Source organism: Polyodon spathula, chromosome 14 (assembly GCF_017654505.1).
Source record: "Polyodon spathula isolate WHYD16114869_AA chromosome 14, ASM1765450v1, whole genome shotgun sequence".
Taxonomy (NCBI): Eukaryota; Metazoa; Chordata; class Actinopteri; order Acipenseriformes; family Polyodontidae; genus Polyodon; species Polyodon spathula.
The window spans coordinates 4,112,049-4,128,188 of NC_054547.1; the positions used below are offsets into that span (position 1 = coordinate 4,112,049).

Genomic DNA, 16,140 nt, shown 5'->3' on the forward strand with positions numbered 1-16,140 from the left:
GCCTCCTGAACCAGGGATAATAGCTTCTTTAAGGGATTAAACACATTTTCCCTGAGGGTTAACAAAATGCCTCAACATCCCAAATATGTCCCATGCTTAGTGTTAATAGGATTCATACCTCATACAGGATGTTTTTTTTTTTTTATGGAATCAGTGATAGTCTTACTTACCCCTACTGGTAACCCATGATGCATTCATTTTAGAGTTGAAGAACAGTCTGCTGTTCACTGCCATTATCCACCTCTGAGGTGCTGCGGATAGCTGCTGCACTGTCAGCAAAACTGAAAAGTTAATCACACAGCTGCCTCCTTCTTCCCAGATAAAGTTTGTAAACCTGCCATCTGTTCTCTAACTTAAAAGTGTTGAAATCGGTTACAGTTGCACATTTGGGCTATGTTTGCAGAATTCTGCCGCTAAAACACATAGTAGCAAACGAGTTTCACTTCCTAGGTCACAATGGCCAAATAAGTTGCTAAGGAAAGCAAGGTTTGGCAGACAGATGGCTTTAACCTGTTCTAATATCAGATAACATGTTTTAAAATTAGTTCCTTTCAAACTGCACACTGAGAGCTGTATAACGAATTGAAGCTCATCTCAGCTAAGGTTGATAGTACCGGTCTGTCACTGTTTTATTAGCTGCACACTTAGAAAGAATGGAGTATGACTCCTATAGTTATTAAGAAGTACTAAAAGAAACAAAATAGATTCAATGACAAAAGTATTGACTGGAAGTCTTTATGGATGTCTTCAAGATGTTAACTTCTTTTCTCAATGTTTTCATTTAATTTATTAAGTTTATTTTAGTATTTCTAAATACATTGTTAAAGTAATTGTAACTAACAAAACCGCTCCATACAGTTTCTCTGTCATGCAATGTGCTTATGGTTTGTGTCTCAGATGTACTGTTTTGAAAGAAACAAATCCTATAGGAAACATTTATTTTCATTTCAAAACATGACATCTTTGACTACACTTGGTCAAATAAAACTCTGTTTACAAGCCATGCTTTTAGTAAGATTGATGGCATGGGTTTATTACCTACAATCACTTTAATTGATACAGACGAATGCTGTAATTAGAGCCATACACTTAAACACAGCACAGTTCTTTATTAACAGTGTAAATAAATGAGGGTGTCCAACAGTAAAACATTCTCCTGCATGAGGTAAGCAACCTAACCTGCCCCCCTGTGAACTGAGGTCAGTGAGCATTTCAGCAGACAGCAGTAACTCATGTCCTAAATGCATGACTTGGGAAGAAAGAACCAGATACATGGACCATGTTCTGGTATTTTGTTATACAGCGGGGAAGCTCTTTGTGACATTACCCTATCATCTTCTCTCTCTCCTCCTCAATCTCTAACAAACAACTGAGAAAGCGGAGCATTATAAATAAGGCCATCTGACCCTCACCCCCGTCCCCGTCTCTTGTTGACACACCGGCTAAGTGCGCAGTCTGTGATCCCTTATACTACAAATGCATTCCCGGGACCATTTGTCTGGTTTGCCGATCCGCATTAGTGAGATGGGATTAATCATAATGCAAGTGAGACAGCCACTTGAGCACCTTGACGAACCTTTAGCCTTGCAGTGGCTCAGTTTGACCTTCGGGGCATCTCTGCAGCATACCATTCATTTCCATCTCTATAGGCTGTTCTTTAGCTCTCCTCTCGTCACCAAGGCCAAAGTGACAGTGACATTCTCATAATCTCATTACACTGATGGGGGCATTTGGCAAAATTGACTAGCGAGCTACTGTTTTGTCATACTGGCAATGCGTGTTGGTTTATTGAATTGGACACTGTCTAGAATTCATAACGCCTTCATAAAGGCTACAGAATTACTTTGATGGCCGTCATACATATAAGTATTCCTAAAATGGTGTAAGATCTGTTCCAAACCAAAAGTAGTGGAAATGGAAATTCAGTGTTCCTGTGGATCGTTTAATACTTTTTCTGCAATTCTTCAGATCTATTAAATAATATTGTAATTGCAGCCATATAATTACATAATGTAGTGAGCTAATATTGTTTCACCTCCTTATATTTTCCAGCGATCACTACATCATTTATTTTTATTTGCCAACACGACTGGCTGCTTCTCTTTGGCGTTTATCTCCATAGCAACCCCTGTGGTAATGTGTTTGGTCCAACGAGTGTCCATCACTAAGGGTTATCTTGTGGTGGTCGGGCGGGACCCCTGTCCACCCGCCTGACTTCACTGGTAATGAATAGAAGGTTGTGTCAGGGAAATGAGAATGGATGGGAGGCCTGAACCTCAGAGAGACAGAACCCCTCTCCGACAATTAGTGTACATCATAATCAATCCCAGAGATTACTTAGGAGGCACACTATAGTTTGCATATGACAAAAGCTTTGTTACCTTACAGGACTATGTTGACAATATCTGGCCTTTCCTCTAAAATGTTATTAGTCTTGGGGTGTGTGAAAGGATAGCATTTTGGGCCCAGGTGGTATTGGCAGGGAAGGAGACTCAGGGGCAAGGAAGCTGCAATTTAAGCGTGGCTGTGCATTTTTAATGAACAAAATAACAAAGTGCAAACAAAAAGGCACATGGGCCAAAACAAAGGTTTAAACAAAAACAAAACTGTTTATGCTGGGCAGAGCCTTCACTGAACTTTATCAACCAAAAATACATCACCACAGTAACAAACTATTCACTCACCAACTCTCTTCACCAAACAAAGGATTTTCTCCTCTTTTTATACCATGTGGCTGGGGCCTAATTATCATCAATTATTCAATTAGCTCCAGCCCCATTCTCACATGTATTTTGGCAGGGATAAGAAATTAACCCCATCCCTGCCAACCACCACCAGAACACCTCAAAACAATATTATTTACAGGCAGGGCCCACAGGGGGGGAAAAAAGTTTTTAATTTAGCTGCGTGGTGTGCAGGGTCCTACAGTCAGGTAGCTGGTCTTTCCTGGGCGCTCCAGAGGGATGGGATATGTCCATTGACCTTCAGTTCTGCTGAGCTGTTGTGGAGATTGCTGTGGAGAGGGACTATAAGTGGACCTACTCTTAATTAGGGAGAAGAACAGGGGTAAAATAATTGGACACATTAAATAAAAAAATTAAAAAATTCTACTACCCAGTAAGAAGATTGTAGCAGTCTCCCCTTTAACATGAAAGCCTTTCTTTCATATGCTGTTGGGTTATATTACTATTCATTGGTGTGCTGGTCTTGAAGCTCTGTCTGTTTTATATCTCCTGCACAGGGTCAGGGATGAGCGAGAAGTGGGGTGGAGTTTACAGCTGCCTTACATCATAGATAGCATTAGAACAAGAGACACCTTGTAGAAATGTATTATGGCCGAAAGCCTTCCAGTGAAGGTAGATTGTATAGCAGCCATATTTCAGAGACAGTGTTATGGAGCAGCAGGGAGTGGATGGCTGGAGTAAATAGATGCCTTATATCAAAGGAGGGAGAATAAATTGAAAATGGGATGTGCAACAGCATCCGCATTACAGACAGAGCTAGAGAGAGCGTTCCATCAAGCAGGACTGACTGCTGCCCTAATTATTGTTATTATTTATTTCTTACTGCAGCATCCTGTGAGCACAGCGTAGTAAAGCAGGCTAAATGCATAGTGAAAACATGAATAAGTGCAGGCAATGTCATGGTTAGTTAACTGTTTGGTTGTTGAATGTCTCTCAGCGGGGAAGAGGGTGTGTAGACGTAGAAGTATCTGGAGTAATGTGGGTTAACTAGCAGGCTGAATAATAGAAGCACCTGGTCTCTCTGACATGGATGTTATAGAACGGAACTGTGGAACTAGGCAGTGTACTGTACAGTATGAAGCATTCAACGACTAAAACAAGTGTGCTCTGTGCTTTTACTTGCAATCCGAGTCTTGACTCTCTATACTGCCTTCTGGCCTTGATTAACCAAGCCAGCCCGCCCACTGTTATACAAGTATGGTAGTTTACAGAGAAGAATGGTCAAGTTTTGTGAAAAACCTAACACAGGTAAAGACAGTTTTATGTAAGCAGGAGACAGTACAATACAAAACCATTAAAAACGATTATAATAGCGGTATTGAAAAGCCGGGGATGGAAAAGAAGAAGGGATCTAGTTCCCGTCGAGTGCATATAGAGACAGCGCTGAAGACAGACTTGGAGAAACACTAGAGATACATGTTGAAGAAACACAGAACAGCAGTCTTCTAATATCCAGAAATCCTCTTGACAGAGCTATTTTGCCTTGTGTAGGAAACAGTTCCAGTTAAGGAAGTTATTTCATAGCGAGTTATCCCGACTGTGTAAAATTCAGTTTATTGCCCTGCGTTTTGAATTAATAGCTTGGGTATGTGCTGCTTCGGTTTGTCAAATCTACATGGTCACGTTGATACGTGACCCTTCTCAGATTAAACTGATTCCAATTCTGGGGACAGTTTGTCACTTCACATTTAAAGATTAGGTATTTCTGTTAAATTTATGTTTTTTCCTTTTTTTAGCCTGAGCAATTTTTCAAGGCATATCTTAACAGTTATGACATTTCCATTTTTACCATTTCTAGCAAGTTTAGAAGATAACCATGATTAACTTTTTTTGTGTATCAGAATATGCCTGATAAATTTGCACAGTATGTTTGCAATTTGTACTTTTTATGGTGTGTTTACCTGGTTGCTAGGCAGTCAAGCCCTGCATGCCCTTAGCAACGGCTACAGCCATAAGAAACCATTGTGTTCACCCGTGTTCACCATAATTCTATTAATACTTCATGAATCCCCTCTGGATCAATAAAGCACCTGATTTATAATGCAAGATTATTATTGAGTCTATCATCTATTGGCTTTAAATTACTAGAGGCTTATTTCCCCTGTGCAATACAACTTTTCTGTTTGTATTCAGTTAGACTGTATTAATCACTATGCACTTATTGTCTGGTTGTGTTTTATTTTATATTGATAAATAACGGATGAGAAGCCAGTCACTGTGACGGATTCGTCAAAATACTGTACTTTTTATTTTGTGTATAGATGTAATCCTGTGCACAGTACATACACAGTAATTCAAAGCTAATTATGGGTGCAATCTTTTGATGTTAAGGGTACCACCATTGTAATAATAATCACAACCTATATTGCCATACACAGGAATGAGAACACAGTGAGAAAGATATCTGTTCCTGTTCCTGTCGTAGCACTGACATTGCGGTGTTTTCTCTCCCCCATGCAGTCAAGCACTTCCTTTAACCGCGATGTGGTGAAGGCAGGAACTGGGCGTCGCTTCCTGGGCGGTCTCCTTGACGACACATCCTACTGCTACACACTGGAGGTGTCCTTCTACAGTTACATGGCAGGGGTCAGCAGTGTGCCTGTCCCCTATACTGAGGAGACCTGTATCCTTCCACACGACGACAAACCCTGAACTGCGCTCTTATCTGGGCTTACTGTATATGTGATACAATTATGCTTGTTCTTTTTTGCTATGGTTCAGGCACTCCCAAAATAATGTAATAAATCACTCACCGTTTTAGAGTATTTATTATTTAGCTGACTCAGTTTGAAAAATCATGAAATTGGATTCTTCTGCAATGGCTTGCAGGGGCTTTGCTACTTAATGCGATCATTTTCAATGTATTCTTTGTTTCTGACGAGTAGCTTAACAAAATATTGGTGTTTTAATTGGCCTTTGTGATTTCCCATCTGTATGAAATGGGTGTAATGAATATAGGGTTCTTCACTTTGCACCCTCAAATCTGAGTCGGGTTATAGACAGCATCCATAATGAGGTGAGATGAAGCATTACTACAGACTTTGGAAACTGATGTGGAATTTGAATTTAAACTCTGGGTTTTAAAACTTAGGAGCTGTGTGATCTTGTGCAGTATCGTAACACAGCACAATGTAGAAATGTGAGTGATCTCGCGCAGGAAATGCAGTGCTATAGCTTGTGATATACGGCTAAGTGATTTCAGTATAGCTGTGACTTCAGAGCCTGCCTTGTAAGTGCTCACAGAGTTCTGGAATAGGGCTCTGTGTAACTGCTCAGCAGTGTCTTCCGTTAGATCAAACATGTGAAATCATTGAACTGCCATAAAAATTTAAAAAAAAAACTTGGTTTCATCCTTGTCCCCCACAGTTCCAATGTGTTCACCACAGGAGTAAATAGCTCTGCTGCTTTAGTGTTGTTTTTCAGTTTTGTTTGCTTTCTCTTGTAGATTCAACATTGAGATAAACTATAACCATTTTCTGTGTAGTTGTCACAAACAATCCTTTTTAAGCTCAATTCACAGTGAGATGTAGAGGACTAAGTCACAACCAGTCTTTCTTTTCCTGATTCCAAAATGTTCTGTGTCTATTCAGCCCCATGACTCTATACTGTGCATGTTTTATACAACATGTTTTTACACACTCTAGGCTGAATAACTTTTGTATTCACAGCTGCTGCTGTGTGAATATTTTTTGAGAACAAGTTATTGAGAATATTTGAACCTGGCGATACAGGTTGATAATTGTCTGTTTTGTGGTAGGACTTTACAGAGTAGGTTGATCCAACAGAGTTAAAAGATTGAAATATCGCATGCCACTTAAAAGAAAAGAAAAAATAATAAGAGCTATGAAGAATATTTAATATTGTCAAGGGTAGAGGGACCAATATTAAGGCCTTTCACACTTTCTAAACATAAGAAAATGATTAACTCTCCTTTGAAACTCAGTATCGGATCAAAAGAGCTGATATCGCCTCCAAAATAACTGAAATGTTAAAAATACAGTGTTAAATTGTATGTAACCCTCCCGCACCCACACACAAGCACGGACAGTGACTCACATGTGGGGTGAATAAGCAGGCAAGGTTTTCTTCCCTCTGCTGTGTGTCAGACTGTCACAAGGGTAAACCAAATCTTTATAGCATGTAATCCCCTATACAAGTTTAACACAGTACATTTGCGCAATCATTGTTCAGTTTTCACATGCATATACTGTAGCCCACCACAGTTTACCTCTTTTTTTTTTTTTTTTTTTTTAAATGCTTTACCATACCTCTGTGGTCTTTACAATTTATCCCTATGCTTTACCGCGCCTTCACTGTGCTTCATTACAGTTAGCTGTGCTTTTACTCCGGGAAACTTTTATAAGAGGAAATGTAATTAGGAAATGATTCACTGAAATCGATTCATTCCAGCTTGAACATTTAAAGTATTTTTAACTTTTCATTTTCATTTTTTTTAGTGACTGATCAATGTAGCGTAAAAGTGAAGCTGTCAAAAGCTGTTCCTATAATTTTTAGACTGCTGCACCTGACACATGCTGGGAAGCTCTCATGTATACTGTAAAATCAATCACTTTATTGATCAGTCACAAATTAGATGCAAATTAAAGTTTAAAAATAGACATTTTTTTTTCTTTATGACTTTAGTTTAACCTTATGTGTCCAGTCACAACACTATGAATTGGATGCATTTGGATTCCTCCTTATGCTTCCTGTTTTAGAGATGATAAAGTTTTTTTTATTTTAATTTACAGACGGAAATACACAGAGGAGACACCCTAAAACCTTTAGCTGTTTTGTTTTCATAACCTTGGACCACAAATTTGAATGATATCCATCTCTGTATAAAGACCCACCACTGTTCAGATCAATTGAATTGACCCCCGCTGTGTTCTAGTTACAGTACATTGAAGGGAAATAAATAAATAAAAACACAGGAAGCTGCCAGGCCTATAAAGCAACATCTTTCCAATCTTTCGTGAAGAGGAAAGTTCTGCTCTATTTATTGAAAGGCACGAGTTAGGAAGAAAAAGATGGATGGTGAGCTGAGTGCTGCATTATACAAAATGGCACAACATTTTAATAGCTATTGCATTCTGTGCCTCGGGGGTCCACCAGGGTCTGTGAGAGGGCCCACCTTCCCCAGGTCTGTGCTTCAAAAATACATTCTATTGAAGGTCACTGATAGCAAGGCCCGAGGCTAAAGCAAGCGTTTAAAATTAGCGTAGGATATGAGCTTTAGCTGTGAAAATGTCAGGCCAACCGCGTGAAAAGCGTCAGAGTTTTCCTGTAAGCGAGAAATTGGGGTCAGGTAGGTCTAAGGAGCTAGGAATGTCTTTATTTCCGGTTCAGTTGCCTGATCTACAGAGTGTACAAATTATAAACGCAGACCTTCGAAGGTAGGTTTTTTTTTGTTTTTTTTTTAATAATATTTCTCCAAAGTTGTGACCTCCAGTCAAAGGTGTTTCTGTTTCACAAGTGTAACCAGCGCATTCAAATTATAACTTTTTCATGATTAATGTTGTTTGATAGTGATACCGACGTATCTGTGTGTGTGTGTTTGTTGGTAATCACAGAAAAGTGCCTCTAAATGACTTACTACTGTGGTACAAAGAAGCAGGACAGGCTAGGAGCATAGCAGTACCATACCAATTGCTACTTAAACAAAATTGCAGCTGGCAAATTAATTACATAAATCTGACCTGTTTTTCCGCTACATAGGCCTCAAATATGCAGTTTTGAAAGAAACACATGTTTTATCAAACAAGTCCTTTGAGAGGGGGCCGACATGTTTACTGTACATTCTGAGGAGTTCTTATAGCAGTTATTCAAATATAGTTTTTTAAGTGAATTAAGGTGACACCCAGGTCATCCAGAGTGTGTCTATACAGTAGCGTGCATCTGTGTATTAGCAGCAATACAGAAAGAAACTCGAACCTGTGTCTTTACAGTAAATGGCGCTTTAAACAGTGATATTTCCAAGACAACAAGAGCAGTTTCATGAAGGTTTTTAGCATATGAAATAATGTATTAATCATACCTGACATGCACTACCATTGGCTATGTGGGTCTCAGATGTATGCAGTTTTGAAAGAAGCACACGTGATAACAGAAATATATTTTACATCATGACATGCAGTACTAGTCAAGGTTAAAGGCTCAGTTGCCGGTTTGCACGCCACACTTTTAGTAGTTATGATTGGACTGGAGATAAAAATAAATAAATCCCATTCCAACACCCTAACCAGCCAGCTGCTACTTTTAATAACCGACACGCTATGACCTATCCAAAGACACTACTGAGGAGAAACAACCAAGGAAGTGCAAGGGTAAGAGACTACCTGAAAGTAAGGCAAACAAACAGATCTTTCTTTACTCTGTTAAAGTACTAGAGATAATAAAAAAAGAAATGAAAATGCATTTGCTCCTTTTAAAACTGCACTACATAACACATGGAAATACAGGACAGTGATTTCATGGAATCATTTCAGTAGCTCTAATCGCCTTTATACACCCACGGTGTGCGGCTGTGGCACTGTAACGTGGCTCTGTGTAACGTGGCTCTGTGTAATGGTTGCGTCATGTGGTTGGCTGTCCTGGTGAATATTTTAAATAAACAAATGTAATAAAATAGACGGTTCATGGAGATCACTGGTTTGATCCTGTGTGGGTCCCAGGAGATTCCCATTGCTTGTCGACCCATTCCTGAACACTAGCTGACACCTGCAAAGAATCTCACCCCCAGCCATCGTTAACCTTCAGCCTCCCCTACTCTTTAACTAACACTCCCAAACACAGCAATCACTAAGCTATAAACATTGTGGAGCAGCAGAGTGAGGGAGAAAAAAAAACCTAAGAAAAAAAAAACCTGAAACCAGCGTTTTCTTGTTAAATAAATCATCTCCTTAGAGAATCGAAATGAGTTGGAATTGTTGGTATTGCCCAAGGCAAGAAATGAAAAGAGCTTATTTCACTCGGCGGTCTCAGCGTGGCAGAGCCATTTTTCTTTACTGAAACAAATATTTTTGTGGCCCTGTTATGAGCTGTACTCCACTTGCAAAACTAGAAAAACACCACTGGGATCCCAGTGTAGAATTCCAGTGAAATACTTTGAAGAAACCCAAGCAAAACCATTTAAATGGTTTCTAAATAGTCCCGTAGCAATACCGATAGTAATGTATAAGACATAGCCTTATCTTTCTGATGCAGTTTCAGTGGAGGTTTGGCAATGGTTAATATAATGGACTTTGCACGCTGTGTGTACATTCTGCCAACTTGCACAAAGAGACATGCTCTGTTGTTTTGTCAGATCATCACTCTAACTGCTGTTAAGCGAATATCAGCTCTCAGAGATGGCTAATTATTTTCCCTGTTTTGTTTCCTCCCAACTACAATTATTGCTTTACCTGGCGGGATACCAGAGTCTGGCATTACAGTAATTACAGTCTTTTAAAATGTTGATTAATAACCGCTTCTCACAATGGTTGAGGAAATGCTTCTTTGTTGAGGCATTGTTTTCTTGTTACCGTGCCGGACTAGGACTTGTCACGAGTATGAAATGTGATCTTATTTCATATATTCTTCCTCTATGGTTCACTTTGTATCATTTCGTGATTCACATGACATCCTGGTGACTTTTTAAAACTCCCAAGTTTAAAGCTAACCTGTGGCTCTAATCAAACTCTAAAAATGATCTATGATGCGAGTACATTTGGAACACCAGAACCATTAATAGTCATGGGGCTGTGATGACTGAAACAGAAAATGATGCAAAGTCAATCTAACAACAAAAGTAGTCTTTAAAGGAATCATTTATACCATTTATATCGTATTGACTTTCTTGCCTGTCATGTGTAACATCTGACATTCTCTTTTGCTGTTTCTGTTTAGATCCTTATTTACCACACTTCCTGTGCAGCAAACAAGTGCTTCTGGGTCTACTTCTCACAACAACAAAGTTGTTCAGCTGTAGCTTCCAGAAGACCTGCTAATCAGAGGTACCATAGCTGCAAAGGGAGCAGAAATTACAGTTGCCCAACTCTAGTGGTCATTTCTAAAACCACCTTATTTCAGAAATCATCTTTTAGGCGTATTTTCAGAAACAGACCTGAGGTGCCTCACCTCAGATGAAGAACAGAAAGACTGTCCTTGTTGGCTCATAGAAAAGTATGTGCCAGGCAATAACTGCCTCTTTCACACTGGAAACAAGGGCCAGGTACTATGTGCAAACCCTGAGGTGGAAAGCCTACTCTTCTGCTTTCTACACAGATTCTGCGACTTTGCTGTATTAATTAATTTTGTTAACTGGCTCTTTTGACACTCGAATGGCTGTGTGTTCATGATATAGTGATGTCTTGATTTCATCTGTTTGTAAGTGGCAAAAACACTAAGAACAGAAAGTCGTGTTTAGTGTTATGCTGACATAGTTAGTGCACAGACTACAAAAAAGTCAGAAAGTACTGACTACAGTAAATACCTAACTTGTTAATTCTGTCCCTAGCGATTTATATTGTTGTAAATAACATTTCAATGTCAATGGAGTAAAGCACAGTAAAGGCATACCAAAAATACCAGTTGGCTCCAAACGTAGTGTAACATTTGTAAAATCTGCATAGGTTTTGCACGTATGCTGAAGTCGACACTTGTAAGAGACACTGGTCCTTATTCATCACAACAGATTTTAAAAAATAAAGCTCTGTGAATAAAGGGTCCATTGTTTTAATGAATGTTTCTGACTTAGCAGTGGTCAACTTTGGAGGATCGAGATAAGGGACCCAAAGCTTGCACTAGCCAAAATACTTGGTGTCCATTTTTAACAAACTGACTTCTAAACAAAATAATTTTATTCCAATGGAAACAACAACCATTTATTTTCAAATCACCTGGTAAAGAAACCCTATGCCAGTCTTGAAGGCTTGTAAATGTTATGTTAATTTGAATGGCATACATTCTTAATGAGTAGCAAAAACCCTTGAGTGTCTGCTTGTTCTACGCAGCACTAAATCAGACCATTTTGTACCTACTGCAGTATAGTTTTGATGGAATGACAAGAGAATAAACTCTTAATGAGTTCAGCTGGCATTCTGCTACCCAGCGTCCAGTAATTTACTCTCGATTCCCCTGCCTGTACCAATGGGGCATGAGGAATTAACAGGAAAGGAGAGAGTGGCACTTTGAATGAGCCTTCCTGCCGTGAGTCCTAATGCATTGAATTCCTTTCAAATTGCAGAGCTGCTGGATAGAAACTACTTTGAGGACAACATAATGTTGTGTAGTGGAAAACAAGACAAGGCCATGCTGAAGTAGAAAGTGTTTATAGGGAATGTCCTTGTTCTCTGCCCTTGCTGTTCTCCCTGAACAGAGACGACATACTTCTACAGTGTTGAACCTCCCAGAACTGCTATTAAAATACAGTTTTTTGGGGGGAAAATAAAAATGAGAATTAGCCTTGTGATTAGGGGCTGGCTGGTCCAACAGGGGGTTTAAAGCTGATTTCTGTATGAGCAATTAATAGTGCATTGGAGAAAAGATGAGTTGTTGCCTGAATAAATAAGAAATGTAAATATGCAAGGTCAAAAGAACTGTTTGTGGTGTTATTATTCTGTGAATCTGCCTTTGCTTGGCTTTGAGCTGCTTTTTGCTAGTCTGGAGAATACTATATACTGAGACGGTACAGCCTTCCTCGTTCCAATGAAATAGTGTGACATTTTAACTCTGCCAGCCTCACCTACTATACATGTACATAGTGTGGCAAAGTGGCTGGTAAGGGGAACAAGTGTAGCGGTGATGCGATGCAGGAGTGACAGGCAGACAACGGTATTTCAGTGAAAAAAAAGGTGCTTTAATTATAATCCAGGTCTGGTGACTGTAAAATAATAAATCCCCGTCTATACACAACAATGTGTAAAGCACGGGGATAACAAAAACAGGGCACAGTCCGGAACGAAAACACAAGACGCGGTCACCAGTCCTGGGTGCATGCAGACGTGCAGGTGCTTGGTGCAGACACAGCTTGTGTGGTGTGTAGTGGTGCTCCGGATCGTGCTGACCCTGGCGACAGCTCCGGAGGAGTGCTTAACTGTCTAGTGCTGAATACAAAAACAGACAGTTACACGGACAGACACAACAATACAAAACACGAACACAATCCACTCTGAGAGCTCCTCTCTCAGTCCTTCTCGCTCTCCAATCGTTTAACCCAAACGAAGGAAAAGATCAGCGTTACCCTGGCCCCTATATGTAATCCTGCATGATATCGAGGTAAACGGTTGCAGCTGCCTTATTACTTGCAGCTGCTTCTCGTTTACCTTTCAAATCAATACGGTCTTTCAACAGAGTCGCGCTTCTTTCCAGGCTGACCCACTTCCCTGACCCGGAAACGAACTGTCAGTCCAGCCCTTCCAGATACTTCTCCTCTTGTTCTTTAGCGCCCTCACAGGTCGGGAGGAAGACTCATCACCAGAACTCATCTTTCCGTCACAATAGACAAAGAGAGTTGGTGGGGGTGGTGTTTGAGTACTGCATGTGTTGAAGTGGTTTAAGCTCACTTTAGGCATGTTCAGTTGTAACTGCCTTTCTGTTTTGATTTCCTTGTCCTTTCAGAGTCACCATGGATATATAGCAATTTATAAATCTGTGAAAGTGGCGCCATAGAGTACACTAATGTGATATAAAAATCTGGAATCACAGTAGCCATAAAATAGATGGTGATAGGGTTGTCTATTGTGATCTGCTTTCCAGGTAGTTGACTTTTCCAAAGGCTAACCTAATCAAGGTTTTTGATTGTCCACATGAACAACATACTTAGATCCTCTAGTTCTCATGTCATCAGAATCGGCATGTGGTTGGTGAGACCTATTTAGGTTGTAGGAGACATGTAGGCTCTTTATGTACTCTACAGTATGTGTGTGTGTGGTTTTTTCTTTTTTTCTTTTTTTTTTTTTTTTTTTTTTTTTTTTTTTTTAGGAAAGACTAACCCACTTTGCCGGTGTACATAGGATTTCTGCTTTGGAAAATTCCAAACAGGATGAAAGCTAAGACAGCAATTTGGCTGATTTTCCATTTCAGCAGGGCGTCCATGATTCCAACTGTTCTTAATTAGGCAGGCAGCCGTCAGCCAACCAGAGATGGCCTCTCCTTGCAGCTGCGATGGAGATAGTCTTATCCTATGCCACTGTCTCCTCCGTTCATCACGAAGTTGCAGTAATAGATTTTTTAATATGACATCACAAGCAGAGAGGCCATCTGTTCACCTCAGGAGCACGGCTATTATTATCCACCACCAGTCAGCAACACAGCACCATCTAGAGCAGGGCCGAGAGAGGACGAGCAAAGGGAAGGAGACAGAGCAAACTTTTAACAAACTGGAGTTTAGCCCTTTACCAGTGGCCTTTTAGGAGACCCTCTTCCATTTGTGCCTGGTGTCATCCATGATTGGGTCCCATGAGATGGTCTCGTCTTCCTTGACAAAGTCTGTGGCTCTCATTCGGAGTGAGCACCTGTGGGATGAACTTGAATGTCGTGGCCTCACTTCTCTGTTTAGCTCATTGACCATCATGTTGTGGTCTTTAATCCCAGAGAAATGGGGCACAATCCAACAAGACACTTTGAACATTGAATACTTTGAGAAAGTCTTCAGATCGAAATGTTTGTCATTGATTTCACCGACCAAAGTTTCTTTTTTGTATTTCTAAATGTAGTACTGTTGAGTGTTGGCTAGTCATGGATGATCTAGCTTGTGGTTACCACACCGACTGCAGCAAAAGACGGGACAAACTGATATAACAGGAGTTGGAGACAAAATTTTAAACAAATGCATTCCTGTCATAGCTTATTCAGAAGTTGTTAGTACAGCCACTCTGCAGCATGTAAACAGTCTGTATTCTGCTGATTCCAATATTGCAAACATGCCGCAGACAATTCAGATTTCACTGCAGACATTAACTTTCAATTGCTCGCTCATTGAATACGTATCTTCTGAATAACATTTCTGGTTTAGTCACAATGGACAAGACAGCAGATCTGACAGCAGAGGCTTGGTTTACTGGTGTTTTCTATCCATTGTGTTTTCTAGCCTCAAAAGTGCTGTCTGTTATTCTGGTGGACAGGCTTCATTACATCCCTCAAGGAATTGGAGGCTGATAATCATTGAGCAATAGTCATGTTTATCTCCGGAATAATTGAACCAGCTTACAGACTTGTATCATTGAATCAGTGTCATCTAGCTGCTGATGGTGACCCTGCAGCCTATAGAGAGTGTTAATGCAGATGTTTGTTTCAATACCACTGTGGTCAATACCCTTTTAATATACAGCACTGTATGATGGTAGTTGCCATTGTGCCACAGTTGAGTACAGAACCATTGTCATTGTCATTGTCATTATCATTGGCATTACACATGTAAGATGCCTGCAGCAAATCTGCTGTGTATAATTAATACATTTAAATATCAACATCGATTTAAGTTACTATACCTGTGTGTGTGTGCATGTTGAGTGGACACGTAATTGTGATTGTGTATGTGCACGCATGTAGACCAAAAATTCAATTTTCAAAGTAAAAGAGGATTGGAAAATGCAGCTGGAATAAGAGAGATTAATTCCCCGGTGGAGCTGAAGGTGCATTTGTGCCAGACAGATGGGTTGTAAATACTGCAGACGAAGGACAGCAACAGAGACGGCCGACAGCCCGCTGATTGACGAATGGTGGCCCCTGGAGATGAGACATTTCCAGGCCAAGGTGACTGTCTCTGCTGTGGTCGGGCAGGTTGCTGGGTGTTTGAATAATAAGAGGCCTCACAGTGAACCCCCCTTTCCTCACCACCATCACAAAAAGGACAGCTTGTCTGCCTTGATAAGTGAGATCCCGCTCTGCGAAGAGTCATTATTTAAGGGGGTCAAATTATCGAGTCACCGCTCTCGTCTCATCTCTAATGTAAAAATGATTGAGAAGTCTTGAGGTGATGCTGTGTTTGCCAGAATCTCTCAGTCTGGGCACTTCATCATGTCAAGCAGAAAAGTAACTGCTCTAGATAACAAGATCTCGGCTTGGGAGAAATGTATGCTCCAGAGGAGTTTAAAGAAAGGCTACAATACAGTATTGCTTCCCTGTGTGGAGTTTGCTTCTTACGGCTGTGAAATTCCATTACAGGTATTTTAATTTCTATATTTCTTTTTTATTTTGGAGGGGGCAGAAAATAGTGCTCATGAAAAGTGTGGAAAAAAGAGCCTGGTTATAGTTGTACAGTACAAAGCAAATAAAGTAAGATAAGGGTTGAATATAATGCACTACCGGTATAATGTACTGGTGAGACCACATTTACAACACTGTGTTCAGTTCTGTTCCTTGCACTACAAAAAAAAAAGACATGGGATCTTTGTGGAGAGTTCAGCGAAGAGCA

The 16,140-nt window shown here is 40.1% G+C and overlaps 1 protein-coding gene across 1 annotated transcript in view; it reads left to right on the forward strand.

Annotated features, from left to right (window-relative positions):
- LOC121326901 (cytosolic carboxypeptidase 6-like) overlaps window positions 1–16,140 on the forward strand; it is a 260,712-nt gene that overhangs the window by 236,822 nt on the left and 7,750 nt on the right. Inside the window, exon 11 of the mRNA XM_041270542.1 lies at window positions 5,205–5,367. Within this exon, the coding sequence (XP_041126476.1) occupies window positions 5,205–5,367 (163 nt within the window). The remainder of the gene's footprint in view (window positions 1–5,204; window positions 5,368–16,140) is intronic.